The sequence below is a fragment of the Chelmon rostratus genome, chromosome 17 (assembly GCF_017976325.1).
Source record: "Chelmon rostratus isolate fCheRos1 chromosome 17, fCheRos1.pri, whole genome shotgun sequence".
Classification (NCBI taxonomy): Eukaryota; Metazoa; Chordata; class Actinopteri; order Chaetodontiformes; family Chaetodontidae; genus Chelmon; species Chelmon rostratus.
In genome coordinates, this window is record NC_055674.1 from 4,025,388 (window position 1) to 4,048,560 (window position 23,173).

Sequence of the window (23,173 nt, forward strand, 5' to 3'; positions counted from 1 at the left end):
GAGAAACGCAAATAAGTGAAGGTGATTTTACTTCGAAATCTCTAACCGGAACTTGTGCATTTAATAGTCTCTACTTTAACTAACGCTGCTCGCCGCTTTCCTGTCCTCCAGCAGCAGCAGCATCCGTGGCTCCCCGCAGAGGACAGCGGGTGTTTGTAGGACACAGGAGGGGAGGGAGGGGTCCTGGCCTGGGCACGGATCAGGAAGAGGCCCCAGGGCCGCCGCTGGATGGAGTCGGGCTGCATTCAGACAGCAATGGCTATGGGTCTGACATCGAAAAAGGCGTCTGCTCGGAGCGTCGGCGTGGAGCGAAAAAACCTCATCACGGTTTGCAGGTACACATCACGACACCGTCGACAGGCTGTATTATCTGCAAGTGCCAGTCCCTGCGTGCTGTTCAGTTAATAATTTCAATTAGATGATCACAATGGAGGATGTTTATTTAACAAGCTGATTCCAGGGGTGAAACAATGGCAGCAGGATGCAAAATAGGTGGAGAATAGTGCAGAATAATGCACACATTTCTAGAAAGGCGGGGGATGAAGTGGAGGCAGGTGCGTTTTCACCTTCACATACCCCTGCCATCACACCCGCTTCTGCAGAAAAATATTACCTATAACATTCCTTTAATTTTCAATGATTCTTTTCCAATAGTGACCTTTGCATTCCTGGATGCACTTTGCTGTAACGTCTAAAGATCAAATCTCTGCTGGATGCCTTTTAAAAGTCTTATTTATTTTTAACAGGTTGAGACACCTGCTTGATTCCTGTCTTTACTGATAAACACGGCCTCAGGGGTTAAAAACGAGACTCTCCTAGAATAGAGCAGGAGAGAAAACCCAATGACCACCAGCAGGTTTCCTTCTCCATCACAGCCAGGTGGAGTGCCTGTGTGGGACAAGGGCATTTGAAGCAGTGCAAGGACTCCTCCCCCATCAGTGTCCCTCAGCCTACTCAGTACAGCGAGTGCTGATGGGCCGCGATGTGCAGTCCTTCTATGACTGTCGTGTACAGTGTGAAGAGAGGTCGGGCCTGTAGACTCAAATGCATCAGAGATCTGAGAGGACCCTTTGTTTACTTGATAAGATTCCAGTTTTAGAACGTGACTGGTTGCTGGTCTGAGTTGCATCTCTTGGATTTAGTGCTCAAACGCTATTGGGTGAGCAATGAGGCTCCTTATGGACATGACTGACATTCAGGTGTCTCAGTATGATCCAAGTCAGTATCTCTAGAACTGTTCTTTTTTGGACTAAACTGTTTAATTAGTACAGAATTAGTGATGACCTTTTCCTGTTTTCTGGAGTTTTAGTCCAATAACGTCCTCAACAGGAAATGCATACAGTAGTATTCTTAGCAGGGATACTGAGTATGTGTTATGTGTTGAGGACATCCCTTTGATATTATTTGCAGCATTACGAGAGCTAATGAAGTGCAAATAAACTGCACTTCTGGATTAATTGATTAACTGTATATAAAATGTCAGAAAAATACTGTAGAATATTGATCTTCACTGAGCCTGAGGTGGCGAATTCAGTCCAAACCCTAAATATATTTAAATTACTACCCTAGAAGACGATGAACAGGAGCAAATTACGCTTGAGAAGCTGGAATAAGAGACTTTCTGTCTTAAAATAGTTGCTTACTGTGTTTCTGTTGATCCACTAATGTCATCTGCTCTGTAGAAATAGCTTTTCTAGAGTGGCTTCATAGTGTTTTTGCACTCTGTGATATCACCAGAGGCTTGTGGGAAGATTGCAGCTTTACTTTCATACTTGTATCAGGCTCTCGTTAAATCTATTATAGCATTACTATGGGACTTGAATTGCAAATTGACTGTAGTCGTAAATTATATCGCTGACAGGGACCTAATTATTTGTGTAGAGAGTGCAGGCGTCCTGCCAAAATGACGTCATGGCTCCAAGCCATTTCTCTTTTAATGTCTTGTGACTGCCTTTGGCCGTATTCACACATGATGTTTAAAACTAAAAAAGACAATGTCCAGACTGTCAAGTAGACACACGATCAAGCGTTTTTATTCCAGCACCTTTCTGTCCAAGGTCCCGTCTGCATTTTAATGACACGTAGAGTGAAGCAAAACACACAACGTCACACAGAGCATGTCTGCAAAGAAAGAAAAGTTCTCACAGTGGACTGACGACACGCAGAAAGATTAGCGAGGGCACAAAAAGACTGTTGTTTTCAGTCTGGCCTGACTGTGCTAAGACCTGTTTAATCATTTAAGCGTTTTAATGACAAACACACAGGACAATACAGAAATAAATCTCAAACAGCTTTCCATCAGTAATGCTTACTACACAGTTTCTTACCATTTTCTAATGAACAACATGACATTGATTAGGTTCAGCTGGAGGGCAACTTCTTCCGGGCAAGTCTGCGGCGCAGTCAGAGCTGCATCTCCTCGTGTATGATGTTTCTGACCTGTTTTTGTTTTTCCTCTTGATGCCATTTTGGTCAGAGTTGATTCAAGTAGTCAAAGGCTGTCGTGTGTTCGTGCAGTCTCTTTGGAGAGAGATCCTGGATCGGCAGTGGGCCTCTGGCGGCGCATTAAAGCAGGCTGGGCGTCGTGTTGGCGCAGGATACAGGATCCAGGCTCTGTCGCGCTGCTGAGACGCAGCTACGTCCACAGCTTGAACTGCCGCCTGCCTACAGGAGCTAAGCTGACGTTAGTGCTAGATTAGTACACCAAGCCAAGCCTTTATTTTCCCCTAATACATGTGTAGATATAAAGTCTGACCTGTTTTCCCTCGCTGTCACATCATACACGTTTAAATACAATCAGCACACACAGAGATTAACATGTTCAATTCCCAACAATCCGTCTGATGAAGTTATGTCTTTTTCGTGGGGCTTCAGAGAAAGGGGGCTGCTTCTTTTCAGGTCTGGGTCTGTCACTAGGGGGTCATGACAAAGACAAACTGGCACCACAGTCCTTTTTTTAAAGTGTATGTATGTGATCTGGCGTAATGTGGGGTCCCAGGCGTGGAAACTTGTCTAATGTCTGCTCAGTGTTTCAGTGCCTTGTTTACAGTGTCATGCTCAACAGGAGGAGCCCATTTGAATTAGACACACATATGAACTGCAATAGACGTTTGTGTATAATGGAGGAAAACCTGATCAAACATTTTCACTTCCACATTTTTCTGCACTTTAAGGCGTTACAAGAGAGTCGCCTGATGATAAACTGAAACTGAGACTTAAAATGAAGAGAAAATAATAAACTCTGCAGTCAGGGGAGAAAGTTGCAGCTGCAAAATGTCAGCAAAGGAGAAAGCTTGTTAAATCTCCTCTCTGAGGGTAATACATGAAAATAAGCCCGATTTTAGCTGCAGTGTTTTAAACCTGGCAGCATCAGAGGAGCCGAAGCAACTTTGTCTTAATGGCTTTGGAGAGACTTGGTGATATTTATCACGTCCACAGTGGCAGCAGTGTCACCGTGTAGCTCTGTGCTGTTGCCACTAGCAACAGGTCTTATCTTAACATGGCAGGGCTGAGGCTTTCTGCAGCCGGTGGGAATTTTCATGGAAACCCAGTTTAACTTGGTGTATCTGAGCTGAATTTAGCGAAACGTTGGAGAGACCAGCGGCACCGGGCCTTGCGCGCTGCACTGTAACGGTTAAATCTGCTGCTTTGTTGCTTTAGTCTGGCTAAGGGCTCTCGAGCCGTCTTCCGTGCCTGGAGGAGCGGTGTTGCTGTGGACGCGGTGAACCTAAGAAAACATAGATAAGATGAGTGAGACTTGACAGGCCTGATGTAAGGTGTTATCCCCTCAGCTGCTTCCTGTAAACAAGAGGAACAGGGAGTGAAAGGAGGGCGGGCGGCGATGTGTTGCATCCTGGCTGAGGTCTGAGCTCTTCTGGGGCGTGGCTCTAGAGAATAAAATGTTCTGTACTGCAGGAACCGCTACATGTTCATCTCTCATGAACATGCCTCTGCACGTGGGTGACTCTTCTGAACATGGGGTGCCACTTTCCACCTCTTTGTTTAAGAAATAGTGGGATTTGGAAATGGGTTTTCTAGTTCAGTCTCAACCTTCTTTTGCATTGTCTCTGATTTCTGAAGCTTATTTTTCCCCAACACCATCAAGTATATGAAATTACAGCAGAAGTGTCTATAGGCTTGACTAAACATTTGGGCGTCTCTCGTCTGCGGATCAGCCTCCCCTCTCACCAGCAATTTCTCTGTGACAGCCTGTTATTCTTCATTTTACACCCCCCTGTCAGGTTCTAACATCTGATTTACGCTCTCAGCACCTCTCAGCCCAACACCCTTTCTGTCCATCTTGCACATGAATCCCTCTACACCTCCTCTGACCATGAAACACTTAGCCTGGACGCTTGTTCACAGAGGGGGCCGGTGAGAGGAAGACACACCCATCTGTAGTCGCATTTTTTACGGCTTTTAGTCTATTTTGATGTGGCCCAAATTATCAGTCTTATCTTAACACTCCTCAAAGCACGCGGCATTCTTTCTCTTGGCCTTTTGTGCCGATCCAGTACGGGACGGGACGTCTCCCCCAGCAGTCCAGGACGATAAACACGGCCCTGGCTGGTGTTACACAATGCTGCGGCCAGTGAGGAGTCCGCCTGTGTCATCTGATCCTGCTGGTTATGCCAAGACTAAAGAGAGAGACAGAAAGAGGAAGGGAGAGAAAGAGAGAGGAGTCAGGGAAATGTTTATGGGGGGGAAACGAAAGCTGAGAGAGTTAATGTGCAGCTCTGTGTATTTCGGTGAGGCGTCACTGCTGATAAATGTGGTTTTGGTTGTCCTGGGCGGTGCTGCGGGTGGAACACACTCGTGTAAGTACAGTAGAGGGGTGAGAAAGGAGAACAAGAGGACATTTAAAGAGAGCTGGGAGTGGGCTTGGCAGCGATCCAGGCTGAGTGAGAGGGGGCACAAAAGAAGCTTGTGAGAAGGCCCTGCAGTTGTTTTTCAGTGTCAAATCGTACCAAGAGCATGTTGCTACTCCACTCCATCCATTTGCATCTGAGGCACGCCAGAAATCCCCCCTTCAGATCAAAGCACTTCAGCTAATGTACAAACATCTGCTGCCCTGTCCCTTTTGAGATAACGCCGTCGCTCTATCAGAGAGGCCAGCAAGGCTTTCCGTTATTATGATTATACCTGCTGTAACATCAACAAACAGGTAGCTCGGCCGTTAACGACTGGTTCCCATACTGGGCCCTGGGAACCACCGGGGGCACTCAACACTTTGCATAATGAGGAATTGCTTGATTTCGTAAATGCTCCCCTCATTGGACGTCTTTATGCTTTATTATGACCTCTTTATCATAACTTTTAGACAGAATGGAACAGTTCTCTATGAATTCTGGTCTAGCAGAATCCCCTTACTGATGGGACACGTCAAAGCAACACCTGTGTTCTAAAGCAGATCCCTTTGGGGAGCTTAAATGTGACAACAGTTGTAACTCTCTTCCCCAACATACAATATTTGCGCTCACGAGCAAACATCTACAGGATCAGCATCAGCTGCCAACTGGATTTGAGTAAAACCCAGTTTGTGGGTCATGGTGGAGCCATGGAACTCCACCTAACATCCTGGAGCTCTGTTACACCTCGACACCTGACTGACCTACTTGGTATTTGCAGGGATCATTATGAGGCAGAACTGAGATGCCACTGACCTGTTTCCTCGATAAATCCGGCATGACCAACAACAAGTCAAAGGTCCAAAGGTAGATTTAATCCAGTTTTTGCTCTCAGTTGCAACAGACCCTGTGCAGGTGCAGTAGTGGTGTCCATATATTCTCTGTGACGGTGCTGTTTTCTTGTGACATTTTGCGCCATTCCCCCCGCCCCGCAAAGAGGCCCCCTCTCATCTAAAGCGTCTTCCGTTTGGGGAAGATGGCTTTCCGAAAAGAAGTGGTGGTGGAGCCCCTGCTGAAGGAGGCGCTCCCCAGGGAGATCTTGGTCTTCCCGCTGGTGATGGTGGAGGAGCCCAGAGAGGTGGTGCTCCTGCCCCTGGTGATGGAGGAGTTCCCCATGGCAAGCTTGCTCTTGCCCCTCTTTATGGTGGTGTTGCCCAGGGTTAAGGCCGTCTTCCCCTCGGTGAAGCTGGTGTTGCCCATTGAGGAGAAGCTCGTCTTCCTGACCCAGATTCGACGGCGGAGTTCGGGGCTCACTCGACGCAAAGCATCGCACGCTCATGCAGCGCACCCTGCTCTGCCCCTCGGGGATAATAGTAACATCAGCTACAATCCAGAGCAGACCAGAATGCTAAGCGTGGATAGCGCGACCCCCGTGTCGCATAATGCCTTCGTTGAGCTGATGGACGTGGGCTCTGGAAGGCCACATACCACCCATGTGTCCCTGTGAATGGACAGAGGCAGCCGTAGGTGGCCACAGCCTATCTGGGGGGAACGGGACAGAGGAGCGATTGTCTTATCTCCACGACGACACCAGACGGTTGAAGGACACATTGTTGAAAAGGGGGCAATCTGCGGTGACATCACTTTCTTCTGAGCCATTGTTCCCTATAGCCTGTGATTGTAAGACATAGCCTCTGTGTACGACTGTATACACCATATGTGAAATGAGTGGCACTGTGTCACATTTGCAAAGAGGGAAGAGGAATGTGTTCATGTGCTCCACATGTTGAGGCTTTGATTGTACCTCTCCTGTGTTTGTGTTGACCCTCCGTTTGAAATATGGGTGTGGTTCCTCCATTTGTGTCCTTGCTGAAATGGTTGCACTTATTTCAGCCTTTAATTTCTACCATTTACGTCATTTAAATCGTAGAATATCTCACAGATCTGTTTACAAAACAATCAAGCCAAGCAGAGTTTAGACATGTTACTTTTATAAGCATTGTTACATCAACCAGCTTTTACAGTTTGCTCCTTCAGAACTGTTTCCTGGTGCACACATGGCAGTGTAGTTATGGACATGCAGGCAGACTTCATATCGACCGCTCTTATCAGCATGCACAAAAATACCACATTGATGGCAAAGATGTAGACACGTTGGCGACTGTACATGCACAATATACAGGAGAATAGTGCTGATGAAAAACACACACTCTCTTGTGTCTCCACATACATCCCACACGGCTGTTTCACACTTTCCCTCCCTGCCAAGGAGACACACCATAAGCCGTCATCTCATCGCTGTCGCATTTGCATAACACGCTCGGCATGGCTTTTGATTACAAACCCATTAGATCTGCAGCTCACGTCGCACCTTCTTACTCGGGAATCACAGGGGATGCCACATTCACCTGTAATTCCTGACACACGTTGATCTCAATCATAGCAGCTATGTTTTTTATTGACTCTTAGTGCTACTGACCTGCTAAAACTGACCAGATAGAAATATCCTTGGGGTTTTAAGTGTGTGCAGGAGTCATGTGTGAAAATCCCAGTAGATGTTGCTGTGCGTTTCTTTGCCCCTGATGAGGGTGGTTTTGACCACAGACACGGACTTGGTCCCATGGGTGAAAGTCAGAGTGGTGAGAGAGCTTGTGGTCTCCCCTCGTGTCACAGAGGTTGTGCCCACCGCTAAGCTGATGCTGCCCAAAGTTACGGTGGTTCTGCTCCAGGAGATGGAGGTTCGACCCCAGGAGATGGCGTACTTAGTCCTCAGGATCGAAACCCTGCCTTTGGTGAAGGAGGTCTTGCTTGACGAGAATGTGGTTTTCCACTCATTGTTAGAGTCTTTTTTGGACTGCTTGCTTGCTTTGGGTGTCTTAGCCCTGGCTTCAGCCGTCCTTTCCATCTAGGTGTTCCTGCGCTTGGACATCAAGGCTTTGCGGAAGGAGGTGGTTGTGGTTCCCCGGCTGAAGCTGGCCCGTCCCAGAGCCACAGTCGTCTTTTGCCTCTGGATGGTGGAGTCTCCCATGGAGGTGGTGGTCACTCCCCTGAAGATGGAGGAGTTGCCCAAGGAGACGGTCGTCTTTCCCCTGGCTATGGAGGTGCTTCCCACTGCCAGGGCAGTCTTGCCCTCGGTGATGCTAGTGTTGCCCATCGAAGCAGAGGCAGTCAGCCCGAGCCCGTGCCTGGATGCCGGCTCCTAACGTGCAAGCTGCATAGCTGCCTGTGGGTGCAGCACGGTGAGCGCGTGAGGTCAAAAGCCAAACTAAAGCTGCGACAGCGGCTGCCCTAAATAGATCAGACCACCATGTATGGATGAGGGGGAGGGAATTATTTGATCATTCTTTGATGGCCGGTCCCTCAGAGAGACAAGACCCAAAGGGACCTGGAAGCACAGCGTGCACAAAGGCTGAAGAGACAGGGGGTTAATTGTATTGTTTTCATGATAACACTGCCAAAGCACTGAAGGGGTACATTGTGCAGTACACAAGACAATCGGGGTGACCTCAGTATGATAAGATGGCGTGGTTCCCAAAAAAAGAAAAAAAAAATCCTCCTCTCTGCTATTGTTGCAGGGTTCAGATACAGTAGCACATTTGTCTGCTTGGGTACAGTACACGGCTGCAGTTCAGCGGCTTGTGCAGCACACACCCAGCTGAAAGTTCAAATCCTTCATATATACGAAGTAGAGATGTAGATTTTTTTCTTTCCACCGCATTGTCTTGTGTTAACTCCTCTTTTTCTCTGTGCTTCTGTTTCAGATTCTCTGTAAAGACTCTCCTAGAAAAGTACACAGCAGAGCCCATAGATGACTCATCCGAGGAGTTTATTAACTTTGCGGCCATTTTAGAGCACATCCTCAGCCACCGCTTCAAAGGTAACACTGCAGGTAACATATCGTACAGGAGAAGCTAATGTGACTTTGAATGCAAGACAGTAAAAAAAATGAATTATATTTAAAACTGGAATAGAAAACTGCTGCATAGGTTACACTGCAGACATTAATCATGCAAGCAAAATTATATTATTACCAAAATGGCAAAAACATGTGATTAAGCATACAGCTGTGTTGTTGCCGTGGTTGCATGCTTACAATGTGTGCTGTTGTCAGAGCAGAAATGTTTTATTGCCGTGCTTTCGTCTTGGACCAGGTTCAGGGAGCTGGTTCAGCTCAGATGGACAGCGCAGTTTCTGGGAGTATATCCGGCTGGCGTGCAGCAAGGTGCAGAACAACTGCATTGCCAGCATCGAGAACATAGAGAACATCAGCACGTCGCGAGCCAAGGCAAGAGTGTTTCTATGCAGAACTGTGTGCGTGACGATGGGTGTGCATGTGTGTGGGATATTGCGAGAGCGAGCAGAAAAGGAGGCCCTCTGTTCCTACTCACTTATACATGGTCCTACAGGGGCGTGCGTGGATTCGAGTGGCGCTGATGGAGAAGCGTCTGTCTGAATATGTTTCCACTGCTCTGCGGGACACAAGAACAACCAGGTCAGACTGAAACTTCTGATTTTGTTAATTTTAGCAACGCTTTGGATTTGAAATGACCCCAGCTGCAGCGATGCTACATCTTCACTGTGGCTTTGTCTGCTCGTATTAATCACTCAGCTTTTCAAGTAAAAATAAAAGACATCGCTTTCTTTCCTACTGAGGAAAGTACACGCCGGCTGCGGAATATCAAACATGTAAAATCCGTCATTGAGTAGCTGCAGCGTTATATTTGTAAGAGATGATAACCAGCTCTTCACCTGACAGGAGGTTCTATGATGATGGAGCCATCATGCTGAGAGAGGAGGCCACAGTCCTGACTGGCATGCTGATTGGACTGAGTGCCATTGACTTCAGGTGAACATATGCAGGATGTTTCAGCATAGAAGTACACACACTCATACACCACAGGCTTTTTTTATATCGGTGCCGCTGTATGATATATGTTTGTAAGCTATTTTAAGGATCCTGCATGAATTATATATGAATTTGAGTGGAGCGGTTTCTATTCTAGGAGCACAAATGGATCTTAAAACTGATTAGACCTAATCATTAGGTACTTCAAACCTATTTCTTTGAATAAGAATCAAACAAATGTAAATATATATTAGACTTAGGAATCCTCGTGTTGGGTCCCAGCTCCCACGGTCAGTAACTCTGTTAAGGTATTAGTAGAGAGTATGTATTCATGAATAAAACATGGTGATAAGATGTATATGTGCTTTCTCATGTTTAATGTATTTCTGTATCAATTATGTAGATGAAAGTGTGTCTCACATATAAAGTATAAAAATGGCCGTTTCTTTAAATGTTGAAACATATTAACTCCATATACACTGCGCTGCACTGCATGCACAGTATACACATAAAGCTGAACAAACATCTTTACACATGTGGCTTTCATGCTGCTTTTTAATAATACAGTTTTTTCAGTCATTAATGTGAATTCATTTTTTTTGTGTGTCTGTGCAGTTTTTGCTTGAAGGGGGAGACTCTGGATGGGAAATCCCCAGCGGTGATCGACTACACGCCCTACCTGAAGTTCACCCAGAGGTGAGACTGACCCTGCTGCACCCGTCCTTCAGCTTTTAGCTTCACATCTGTGTGCATGCTGCAACGCTGTGTCCTCTCCGCTGTGCAGCTATGACTACCTGAGCGACGAGGAGGACCGCCGCAGTGTGGACAGCAGTAACAGCGAGGAGAGCGTCCCAGAGCATCCCTACATCCCTCTGGTGACCGACGAGGAGAGCTGGAGCAACAAGTGTCGCAAGATGGAGCAGAGGTTTAAGATCGTCTATGCCCAGAAGGTGACTCACGACAACTGCTCACAAGCTAATGTTTAAATCCTCGTTGCTCACTGTGGGCTGCCACACATAAATCTCCTGACTTTCGTGCTGCAGGGTTACCTGGAGGAGCTGGTGCGCCTGCGGGAGTCGCAGCTGAAGAACGTGGAGACGGAGAACAAGTGTCTGAGAGCCAAGGTGGAGGAGCTGACGGTCCAGAGCCAACAGGAGAAGAAGGAGCTGGAGGCCATCGTGCTGGAGCTGCAGGCACAACTGTGAGAAAGCATAAGAACACACACACACACACACACCTGTGTTTTAAAATATTCTTACAACTAGAAACAGTTGTTATTTTGATGCAAAATTTTCCTCAGTAGCAAATGAATTATCGGTCGACAAGCCGACCAGTTTATGATGGATTACTCACTGAGAGGTTACACCTTTTTCACTCTAAAACATCTGATCTCAACTATATTAAAATACAATAAGAAATAATGCAAATGTTTGATATATATATATATATTTTATAAACTGTTTTATTCCTATTTATTCCTGTTTATTTGATCTTACTCACTTTTTATTCATTTTATTGTCCTTATTCATGTCCTTGATATTATACTTACATCATTATCCCAAAAGTTTCCAACAATTTTCAAACACAGAGAAATTAATTTCATTCAAGTTAACGGTGCATTTCATTTGGTCATCTGTCAAAGGGAAAAAGGAAACAGCAGATGATATGTCAGAGAGTGAGGGAGGAAGTCGCTGAACGCAATGTGAATAAAACTATTTTTTTGCCTTTTAATTGACAATGGTGGCTGTTAAACAATGAAGAAACTCCCATGATCCCACACTACTTCAAACTGCATCTTTTGTTTTCATTGTTTTGATTGAGGGACCCCTAGTGGCAGAAATTACATACTGTCCGTTGAAGGAAGAGTGATATCATTGACTGCATGCACACAAAAAAGTGGCTCATCGCTTAAAGTTAAAAGCGTCTCTTCTGAATTATCTGTACTCTTCGTCCAGCTCTGCCCTCATGCCCTGTGATTCCTCCCATCTGGCTAAAGATCTTTCCATCCCGCTGGTCAACCAGTGGTCCACCATCACAAACAACCAGGGTGACGTCAAGCTTTTCCGCAGGTAAACTGCCATCAACAGTTTGCTTCCAGTTTATTCATATTTGTGTGTATTTTTATCGGTAACTAACGCACATAGCATGAATCAGCAGGTGCTTATAGATGCAATCAGTGCACAGAACATGGCTTCGGGTGAATGTGATGATGTTTTTGTCCATCCAGGAGGAGTTTCCACAGTTTGGAGCAACTTTCTGCTGAAGTCAGTCTGAACTCGGACTCCCAGAAGACTGATGGGAGACAGAACGGAGACGCTGCCTGGACTTCAGCAGGTAAAAATAGTTTTGTTTTTTGCAATGATTGAACTTCCAGTGGTTGTTAGCATGCTGTAATCTTGCTAGTATTTGTTGCACTTTTGGAGAAGTCAGCCATTTTTCTTTCTATACTCCAGAAGAGAAAACACAGGCATGAAGTAAGAACATTTCTGCTTGAGTAGGAATATATTTGTGCTCTTTCCACTACTGTATAAACGCCTTTCATAGGCAGCCACCCATGCACGTGTGCACACATACTCATACAAAGGCCGGCTTGATGCCTGTTTGTGCTGTTTCATGTGGGCAGCTTGAACTATGCGTGATCAGAGACTTTATTGTTCCCTTTTCTCTGTTTTTGTCCCTGCAGGAAAAGACAACACTCCTTCCATGCTGGGCCTGTGTGGCTCTCTGGCCTCTTTACCGAGCTCCAAGTCTCTGGCCAGCCTCAAGTCCAGCGAGTGTTTGGTCAACATCAGCACTGAACCCAGCCCTGCGCTCTCTCCCAGCTAGGAGCTCCAGACCAACAGCAACAGAGATTTAACCCCCAGCCTGTCTGCCTGGTGATGCTGCGTTGACCTTGCCCAAAAAACCCGACCAAAACCCCGCTCCCTCCACCCACCAAGAGCGTCAACAGCTCCGTAATAATGCAACAGGAAAGTCATGACACCATCTCTGGATTTTTGTACACATGAGAGTCAGAAAGCCGAAAGGATCCGTCTCTTGGTTCTTTCCCTTCTCCTCGCCTTATCCGCTCGACTCTTCTCTCACATTCTCCCACAGCCACTTTGTACTATCTGTGAATCTCTTCAGCTGCAACCGTGCTCCGCCAACTCCCGTCAGACCTCCTGCAATGCATCCATTTATTTCCTTCAATTGTATTCAAATCTTGCTCCTTTTTTGAATATCAGTATTCCTTCCCATGACATCGTCTGTGTGTCTGTGCACCTCGGGCCTGTTTTACTCAATTTTCTTGTCAAAATGTAACCAAAACAGCACTTGCAGCTCTTTGGATGCAGCCACTTGCAAAGAGAGACGTGATGTGATCATTTTAAGAGATTATTCGTATAAAGTAGAGGATGGCGTTTTACAGACTGTCCTTCCAGTGACTTAGCACTGAGCAGTATGTTTTATGCGTGACTGAATGGCGTCCGGGGCGTGCCACCCCTGAAGGTGCAAATCATTCCTGCTTGAGTAATCAAACACTGTTTCAGTTTGTTCAAATCTGTGCAGCTATTTATGGAATCTATCAAATCTTAAGCTACCACATATGATCATTTATCCCATTTTATTCAATGCAGCAGTATGTTCGTTTTACATGCATACATTCTTTTACTTTTGTTTGTCTTGCGTTGCAATAAACTGCCTTTTTCCATTATGTGTGTCTGTTTGTGTAGAGCAGAACAGTGCATGGAGGGTCATGTATGGCTTTTTGGAGAGAAAGAAATACGATGCTAAAAGCAGTGATTTTAAAAAATGGTTCCAAGCAGGAAGTAAATGATGATGGTGGCTTGAGCAGCTAGTTGCCTGGGACACATGTGATCTGGCTCCATCTTGTGGTGTAACATTATAAGATTTGCCATGATGAATGAGTACCCAGAATGCTCATTAATTCTGGACGACATGAGGGTTTTACAGGGAAAAACGTGGGTAGTTAAACTCTAAAAATAAATCTTAACCAACTAGGCCAGGTTGGACAGTACAGATGGTGGATCGAAATAATCTTTTAGTGACTGCATAACATTTCAGCCACCCTGCGGGCAGCCACCCTGCTCAGGTGTTCATTATCAAGATACTGATGCCTGTCCAACCTGCAGGGCGGCTGTTTTATAGCAGAACATGACCTCCTTGTGAAGACGGATGCATTTTACATGATGCTTTAACCTGGTACGCATGGTGAGTATCTCTTTCAAGAGAACTGCAGTCCTTGTTGGATATGTGTTGTTGCCAAATTGTATAAATGTCACCTTTTTCAGAGTTCATTAAACTGGCGTGCTAAGGTCTAACGAGAGTAAGCATGTGGTTTAAAAACAATCTACAGAACTAATACACAGTTAGGTGGGTACATAGTAGGAAAATATGCATTAAATGATAACTGAGTAAGGTGGATGAGGTCTTATTGCACTCATTACAGTCTACAGTGCACTCTGCATTATATGAGAAAGGAATGTTTTTAATTATATCAGGAATTTTGACTACAATTGAGGCTTTGGCACAACACAACACACAATAAAGCGATAATAATAAAGTGAAGCAAAATGTAGTGAAACCAGTACAAAGAAGACCCCTGACCACCGGTACCTGACTTATAAGAGTGTTCTCAGGATACCTCACTCATTGTGAATGCATATATTTAGTTGGGGAAATCTTTTGTTGGGAGATTGTACTGACAATAATATCAAACTAAACAATATTTTAATTTATTTTATTGAATGAAAAGGTTGTGATGGGTTATATCTTGCTTGAAGTAGCTAAATGCACCTCAAGGAAAGGGACCTTATCCAAATAATAGTGAAGATTGGCCCTTCTGAGCCCCTGTAGTGACCTTTAGAAGCCCCTGAACCACACTTTAGAGACCACACATACTGTGAATAGACCCGGGTGTGGAAGTGGGTTTGAAGGGGAGGAGGGGAAAGGCCATGCCCCGCATAGTGGAGGAAAAAAAATCTCAATAAAGTGGATGGGAACTTTAAGTTTCGGGAGGGGTTTCCCTTCAGGAGACAGATGGATGCGATGACCAATAGGTGCTCAGTAGTATTCTGCAGCAGCCAACCAGATCGCCCTAACTTGGAAGGATACACAACACGAGATAGTCGCACAGGTTGAGCCGAGCTGTTCTGTTGTCACTTTGCAGAAACAGGCAGCGATGCGGAGTTGCGCTGGAGTCCTCCTCCGGCCGCAGCATGACGGATAGTGCGTGATTTAAAGACGGTCGAAGCTCGACTCCACTCCTTCAGCCCGAGAGCGAGCCACAGAAACCATGGTCTTCATCACAAAAGAAAGCTCAACATAAGGCCCGATCAGAGGTTCGGATCATCACTGTGGGTGAAGTGAATGCGGGCAGAAGGAGAGCCGGAGAGACGCCGCGCGGAGCTGCACTGAGCGAAGGAGGGAAGTGTTTTGTTGAGCGGTGGGAGCGGAGTGGGGGATGTCGGCCAGGAGTGGAGCAGCACCTCGGGGGTGCAGCAACCCCAGCCTGCAGCCTCTCAGAGCCACAGTCCCATTCCAGCTCCAGAGGGGCTCGGCTCTCCTGTGCAGAGAGGTCAAGACGGGTAAATACACAGAGGAGGAGGAGGGGGCTTAAACCTGCATTCACTTCCATGTGGTCCAGAGCAGAAAAAAAAGTGTATTTGGTGTCACCTTATCACCATGATCTGACTGCGAGAGCCTGTTTCCCATACTGAAGGCTGTTTAGGATCTAGTGGATTCTAGTGCAACAGCACTGAGCTCTCTCCCAGTCACTTCTTTTTATTGTATCACAAAAGAAAGTAGAGCCAAATCAGTTAACAGCAAGTGAATCAGAAGAAAAAAGGCCAAACTTTTGCTTGTTGCAGCTTCTCCAGTGTGAGCGTTTGCTGCAAATTACTCAGTTATGCAAATAATCAATAGTTGGTTGCAGCCCTGAAGCAAAGCACATAACATCAGTCTCACTAAGTGAAATGAAAAGCTACTTTTGAATACGTGGATCTTAACTGGGATCATACATAATTGATAATCTGTACTTAACAATTTGAGACAAGTAGAGGAACAGTTTGATTTGAAAAAGCAGGCTTGATTTCTGCTGATCATTGAAAAGGAAAGACGTGCTGCTCGTGCTTATTAGGGGACCAAACTGCTTCTGTTTGACTAACTCCAACTTTTTACATGATTTGTGCTCCACAAAGTACAGTTCCAGCACACCATGAGAAAGTTAAGTCAACACTGAAGGCTGCTAACCCTGAAACATAACACTGTTCTCATAATGTTATTTGGACTCTCGGTCGGCCCTTTGCACTCTGACCTGAGGGATCTCTGCTGCTCGCTTCGTGCTAACGCAGCAGCAGCTTTTAAGGCTTCTTTGTTTTACTTTGAGGGTGATGTTCTTAAACCGTGTCCATGAAAGTCACATCTGCATGTAGAGGTGTTTATTTATACATCCTGTCTACCCTGCGACTTGGGCTGATGACACCACACTGTGTGTGTGTGTGTGTGTGTGTGTGTGTGTGTGTTTTTGGGGGTGGTGGTAGATATGCTAGTAGCCTGTGGTGACTGTTGCCAGTGTTGTGTAGTGGGATGGCTTCGCTCCAGGTCAAAGGCATGGTCCACACCTGCCAGAGATTACAAAGAGCTGCCAACATGCACACACACAGCCCTGCACGCTGCATGCTCATTGGTGAGGAGGAAGCCTGGGAGCAATTTTCTAAACAACTACCACTGGTGCTAAAATACTGTTTAGCCTCCTAAAGGGGGTTTTTATACACATATATGTCACATGCAGTGTTACTAGCTAAACATGATCGCACAGGCATTAGTTTTTATAACTTCTGCAAGACAGACATTGTTTTGACAAGTGCTGAGTTAAGGCTTGCACAACCCCGACACGCTCGCTGACTTAATGTGTTTTATTTCTGTTCGCACAAGCTGACAGGACGGCGGCTCGCCCACCGAAACCCACAATCCGCCGAACCCTTTCCTTGGACGCCATCGTTGGACCCTATCTGCAGGGACAGTGGCCCAAAGAGGCAGAGAGCACGGCTGTTACCTGCGTCAATGACAAAGCCACGCAGGTGAATATTAATACATCATGACACTGTCAAATTAGTTGTGATACCTCGGTGTAATTACTGTAATCAAGCAGAGCTGGGGCCCGATGAATAAATGTTACGCCAGTGCTGGTGAAAGAGCGCTTTTCCCATAAAACCTGTTGCTTCATGTTGCATAAAGGCAGCAGACGGCAGACCAAATATTTTCTCTGCCTCGCTTTTCTTGAATGTTAAGGATTTCTATAGAGGACAAGATATCTGATGTTGGCTCTGCAGGTGTCTGGTGGTTCCAGTTCGACGCTGCGGGTAGAAAGCAGCCAACTGGAAATAGTCGTTTTTGTTCTTCTTTAAACTCTGCTGTTCTTCCCCTGCTCCCCCCTCGACTGTATCTGCGCCTAACTAGTGCACAAAGCCCCGACGAACATCACCAAGCTCCGCGGCCTCGTCTTGGCTCCTGACACAGTTTAAACCCGAACGAACCCCCTTTGCCTCCATTGTGAGGAGCAGACCCCTCCTGACCTCATTATACAGACACCCCATCCCCCAGCACTCTCCCCAGCCACACACACACAGGCGCACCACCGCCCCACCCAGCGCCTCCTTCTGCCATAGTTCCTCTGCTTTACTTCAGATGCTATAACCGATTGTTCGCTGTTTCATTCTTCATTAGGTATGCTGTTGCACTTCTTCAATTTTCCTGCAAATTGTGCAAAGAATCCACTGATGTACATTCATATTAACATCAGTAGATTATTTAATTTATCAAACATCAAAAACATGTATCATACTTCTGGTAACGCATTAAAGAAAACACAACATGCCTGTTTATATATATACAGATGTATTTATATAAAAAAAGAAGGATGTATTGTACACCAAATACAGAGCGTGTTGGTAGCTGAATGGTTATAGCGAAAGCTGCATGGCCACACGGCCTCAACCGGCGACCTTTGTTGCACGTCTTACCGCTCTCTCTCCCCTGTTTCCTGTCTGCCTCTGTCTTTATCCAAAAAACGTCAAAATATGCCCCCAGAAATCTTTGAAATAAATAATTGTACACGGGATTGAAGATTATAAATGTAATTAACCTTCTCTGATTATACTTTAATGATGTAGATGTGTGCAACAGATGATATGACACAATGCAATCCAAAAACAGCACAGAAACAAACACAAAAGTTCCTGTTTAATGCTGAAATAATTAGTAAATGTAAACGTATGAGGCATTTCTCAAGCAAAACTGCTGAATCTTCTGCTTCCAGCTTTTCAAATGTGAGGATCTGCTACTTTTCTCTGTTTTATTGCACTGCAAATGTGATATCATTGGAACTGAAAAAATTATCATCGGTATGGTTCGCTATGTATTCGACATTTTGCAAACTTATTAATTAATAGATTCGTCAAAAATAGAATGAACATAAATAATCATTAGTTGCAGCCCTGCTCCTGTTGTTGTGGCCGGAACAGGAATGAAGTACACGTAAATAAATCGTCGAAGCTAAAAACACTAGCTATGTGGACCAAATGGTCTGCTACCTTTGAGTCTTTTTATAGGTTTGTGTCCCATGATCCCCCTCTTCATGCTTTGGATGATTGAGGGGGGTTGGCAGCTGTAACTCTACACCGATGTCACTGCACGTCTGGCTCACACTGCGCCCTGACTTATTTAGCCAGGCGATGGACCACGTACGCGTCGAGGGCAGGAGATGGTGTTGGCATTTTTTCTGCAGTCATGGCACCAGTGGGATTTCTCTGATTTGTGAGGCCGACACCTAAAGAGCGGGTTGTATTTGAGAGAAAAGCCATGACATGAGCACCGTGCAGGCAGGGACAGCTGAATGACGGTGATGTTAGACACCGGTGAGCCGATCAGTTTGTTTCCAAGTGTGTGAAGCAGCGGACTCGTCGCAGAAGTACGAGCGTCCGGTCCCGTGGGTCAGCCCAACCCGGGTTTCACCTGGCGATGATGAACTTCCAGCCGTCCGCTCCCAACCAGGAGCCGGGAGCCGTTAACCAGGCTCCCTCTGGCAGAAGATCAAGAGTCAATGTGAAGAAATCGGTACGCTCATATGAGTGAAAGTAGGACGTTATGGAGTTGTGATTGACAAAAGAAGAAGTGTACCAAAAAGCTTCCCGCTGCATGTTTGTCTTAGTTGTTTTCCGTCTACAGTACGTGACTTTGTGAATAACAGGGTTACTGTGTGTGTGGTCGTGTGTGTAAGTGCACTGAGGTGTTGAACGCTGATACTTGCACTGTATTTATAGTCTTTACAATGATGTGGTTTGGATGTTTTCTTATGTTTGTGGAAGCGCGGCTGTTTTGCAGCTCAGAGTGGTTTTTCGTCGCCTTCCTCTGTACAGCTGTTGTGAGGCAGGTGTGCAAGACAGCTGTGGGGCTCCTCCTCTGTGTTGCACTCTCACGTTGTTGTGTTGATTGGAGTTCACTGGCTTTAACAGAAAAGGTCAGGCCTGCTGTCAACCAGAATTAACGCCAAAAAAGGCGATTTTGCCAAAGGTTTGGTAGACAAACGCTGGACTCTTTATTCACCTCTGTGTGATCATTTCTTCTTTTAAGACTCCGAGTTCCTGGGCCGAGGAGACCCGAGGGAGGAGGAGTGGCAGCGGGCACAAGCGCTCAGCGTCGTGGGGCAGCGCGGAGCATCTGAGGGAGGCAAGTGCTTCATTTTACCTCTTTAGCAGTTCATTAATCAGTTGTGTTTCTCTCTGGTACTCACACCCTCCCGCTGATAGCATGAAACATTAACAGCCCCTCAGGGAAAAAGCGAGTAACCGCTCCCTTTTCTTGAGAATGAATCACAGTGACTCCTGGATCACTTTGCTCTCCACTCTGCCCTCAGGTGGCCAAGCTGAGGCACCAGCTGCAGAAGCGCTCCCGCCATGCCCCTCCCTCAGCAGGATACGAGCTCCCCCACCACCCCCTGCCAGCGGGTCATGCTGCAGGCGTCACTCAGGTAGCCCGCTGCCCTTTTTTGTCTTTTGATGACATGTGAGGTAAAGACACAAAGAAGAAAGTTTTCACGAGTGCCACTGAGTGCCTTCCACAGGCAGGCCAGGAAGAGCTTAGTAACAGGGATATAAAAAACGCCGGAGCTTTTCTTAGGACCTGCTGTCATCTGCTGCTGTGTTGCTGACATGCCGTCACAGAAAGACCATTTGAAACCAGCACATCGCACTGTGCCAAGGCAGAAATCTCAGACACCTCTGCTTCTGTCTGACTCTTTCTGCAGACAATGCCCCTGATGCCGCTGAACAGACTCGCCCCACGGCTGCGGCGCAGTGTTGAAGGCCTGAACCTGGAGCTGGAAGAGGTGTTTGTTTCTGAGAAAGCTGACGACCAGCATGAGGTTAGGCCACTATGGTATACTGTTAATGTGTGATTGTCTTTTGCCTTAAAAGAGACAATTCTTAAATTCCAAGTATTTTACAGTTGGTTTTATTTTTTCATAATAACTAAATATTTACTGTTTGACCTCAGCTTTGATACCAACACGTTTTTTATAGCATCCTGGGGGTCTCAGGGTAAAAAAGAAATACTTTGGGCCTTTCCCAAAATTCTTTTCAAGCACTGTCAGAGCAATCGATCATCATATCATCAATGCTCCGATAATATCAGCGGAATTTTCAACATTTTTAGCATGTTAGCAATCTTAACGACAAAATAATTGCTGTCTGGTCTCACCATGATGATCTTTGTTTTAACACTTCAGATTCTGGATATCCCAGATGGCCACAGGGCCCCCGTCCCTGCCCAGAGATGCAGCAGTGGCTCTCAGAGCGAGCCGTCCCCAGGCCCCCTGGATCCTTCCCTCCTCTCTCCTTCTCAGTCCCCCTGCCCTCTAGATCCATCGCTTCTGTCGCCTTCAAATTCCCCCTGTCCCCTGAATCCATCTCTTTTGTCTCCATCCCAGTCTCCCTGTCCCATGGGAGAGCCAGGTTAGACAACTTTTTGTTTTTTGTGCCAGTATGTGGCTGTGTATAATATTCCTTGTTGAAGGTGTTTTAAACAAAAGCGTGGATATTCCTGTGCTCCTGTGCAGAGCCGGTGGACTGCGAGGCCCTGTGCCCCTCTCCGTCGACGTCGCTCCCTTCCTTTGCGCTGGATCCTCCTCTGCTGCAGCCCTGCTCCTCCGCTCCTCGGCCCAACAAAACCTGCTCCTTCCAGCGTGAGCCGCCGGAAGGCTGCGAGCGAGTACGAGTGTGCGAGGAGGCGTTGTGAGTTAACACTTTTTGGATCAAAACATCAAACACTGATCATATAATCATGAATATATTGACAGAAAGTTGATCTGCAACAACAATGATGATGATGATGATGTTTAAATCCTTTCTCAAGTGAAAATGTCAAACATTCACTGGTTCCAGTTGCAAATGTGGGATTTGCTGTTTTTATCTGTTTTAATTCATTCTCAGTTGAATTTCTTTGGGTTTTGAACTGTTGGTTGTAGAAAACAAGACATTTGAAGATCATGTTTTTTATATATTTTTTTGACTAGTAAGTTTATTGATTAATCAAATTTATGATACAGATTATTTGATAATAAAATAACATTTATGGTCTGCTTTCTGTTACTGTGTCCACATGTCTGCAGTCACAGCATGAGTTGAAACTTGCACAAAAATAATTGAATCCTTTTTAATCAGTGTTGAAATTTCTTTCTCAGAACATCTAGCGTGAAATTACAGCTTAACTGAATTTAATATCATATGCACATTTGCCTTATCTTAGTGAGACATTGCCAGAATTAATATGAACTTTCTCGCTTTAATTTCAGTCTGACATTTCATAGTGACGTATCGCAGAAATGTCAGAAAATGAAATGATTGTCAGTTGCAGACTTAGTTGTTATGCTACTCTCTCCATCTCTTTACCCACAGGTCTGCCTGTCAGGATGAACCTCTCCTCCAGCCATCCTGCCCCGACCCCAATAAAGTCAACTTTACCCCCCACGGAGGCTCTGCTTTCTGCCCCGTCAGTCTTCTGAAGCCCCTCCTGCCCTCCATGGACCTCCTCTTCCGCGGCCTGTCAGTCTCTCCGGTCACCGGCTGCCCCGGTCAGGCCTCTCCTACCAGGCACCTGGGCATGCAGTAGGTGGATATCAGAGCAGAGCCTCTGAGGACTAAACCACTCTGCACTGCCAGGACCTGCAGAAACTGGAATTGTTTATGTATACGCAGGGTGCCAACAGATACCTGTGGTTACCTGACTCATCACTGCTGCGACATGCTGTGATCACTGTGATCAAAATAAGAGACTGTAAACATTTCATCGTACTCTAGATTAACGGCTTTACTGACTGTTACCATCTGCAGGATGCTTGGATGCTGATATTTGCCTCATCTGCACTTAAATTGTCCGAGTATTCCCCCGTGTGGGCTGTGGATGAGACTACAGGACTGAAGTTGTGGAAATGTTGAAAAATGCTGAAATGGAGTTTTTCCACTTTGGTTTTTTTTTTTTTTCTAAAAGTGATTATTGTTTTAGTTATGCATCAGCGGTTCAGGCAAAGACTACAGTTTGCTGGGGATGTTTTCATTTTTATGTCAAAATAAGTGAATTCAGAGTCAAAAACCCGAGCACTTAGAACACTTGAGCATTACTTCCTTCCTGTCCTTTACTATTGATTCATGTCCTAGTAAAGTGTTAAGTTTAGATGAACTTTCAGCTTAATTTGTGACACTTCTTTGATGAAAAGTACTTGATGGGTTAATTCCTGACATTTCTTAAAATCCGTTGGTTGAAGAGAAATATTTTTGGCCTATAGTTTGTGGTGGCCTACTTTTCTACAGATGTATTTCTAGGAAGATATATATTTTTGTATCTTTGTAAGGAGTTTGAGGCAGGTGATGCTGTTTTTGTATTCACTTTCTGTTTATACTTAGGTGATTTATAAGCAGGAATGGATGTTCTATTAGCTTTACTTGTCTACAGCAGGCATCGTTCTAACCAAACATTTTGGTCAACTTTTTTTTTTTAGAATTTGAGTTCTTTGTCTGAATCTGAGCCTCTTTGGACCATGTGGTTCTGGCCAGACAGCATTAATTCAGTTTGTTGTGGAAGACGTTGATTCCCTCTGCTCGAGTTAATGCTCAAATGGATAAAGTGCTGTCCTTGTCAGCATGATCCTATGCAACACTTACTAAAACAAAAAAAAACATGGCCTATAGTAACAATAATAAGTGGATGAACAATAGGTACTATTTGTCCACCCTGTGTTTTCTCAGACCTGAGTATACACCCTTTTCATACTTTCTGAGGTCATGACACTCAAAATTGTTTTGTGTGCCGTTGCTATTGTGAAGAAAATAAAATAACCAGATTTTCTGGGCGTTCAAATACATCCTAGTACTTATCATTCCTGTGGTTTCTCTCTTGTTGTTGTGCATTGCCTTTTGACACGTGGATT

At 45.5% G+C, this 23,173-nt stretch overlaps 2 protein-coding genes across 3 annotated transcripts; both read left to right on the forward strand.

Annotated features, from left to right (window-relative positions):
• The first annotated feature begins 99 nt into the window (after positions 1–99).
• On the forward strand, positions 100–13,381 carry rundc3aa (RUN domain containing 3Aa). 2 transcript variants are annotated; one of them, XM_041957150.1, is made up of 11 exons: positions 100–335; positions 8,609–8,736; positions 8,999–9,132; positions 9,254–9,339; positions 9,604–9,693; positions 10,309–10,389; positions 10,478–10,643; positions 10,737–10,894; positions 11,649–11,762; positions 11,921–12,027; positions 12,377–13,381. In XM_041957150.1, exons 1-11 carry the CDS (start codon positions 229–231, stop codon positions 12,517–12,519), a joined length of 1,314 nt encoding a protein of 437 aa, XP_041813084.1. In that variant the 5' UTR covers positions 100–228; the 3' UTR covers positions 12,520–13,381. The 2 variants fall into 2 exon arrangements, with proteins under 2 accessions (XP_041813084.1, XP_041813085.1); XM_041957151.1 differs by having other exon boundaries at positions 101–335; positions 8,609–8,724.
• Positions 13,382–14,865: 1,484 nt separating this feature from the next.
• Positions 14,866–23,091, forward strand: fam117aa (family with sequence similarity 117 member Aa). The gene is given in 9 exon segments (XM_041957369.1): positions 14,866–15,278; positions 16,627–16,772; positions 19,324–19,419; positions 19,607–19,720; positions 19,997–20,113; positions 20,477–20,702; positions 20,807–20,981; positions 21,645–21,826; positions 21,829–23,091. Coding segments are annotated over 9 exon segments (1,242 nt in total). The 5' UTR covers positions 14,866–15,154; the 3' UTR covers positions 21,891–23,091.
• The last annotated feature ends 82 nt before the right edge of the window (positions 23,092–23,173 follow it).

Bases quoted from the DNA above. Each gene is read 5' to 3' on its own strand.
- rundc3aa (XM_041957150.1), top strand. From the start codon at position 229: ATGGAGTCGGGCTGCATTCAGACAGCAATGGCTATGGGTCTGACATCG. The intron at 9,694-10,308 runs GTGAACATATGC...GTGTCTGTGCAG, and splicing joins CTGAGTGCCATTGACTTCAG to TTTTTGCTTGAAGGGGGAGA. The intron at 12,028-12,376 runs GTAAAAATAGTT...TTGTCCCTGCAG, and splicing joins CGCTGCCTGGACTTCAGCAG to GAAAAGACAACACTCCTTCC.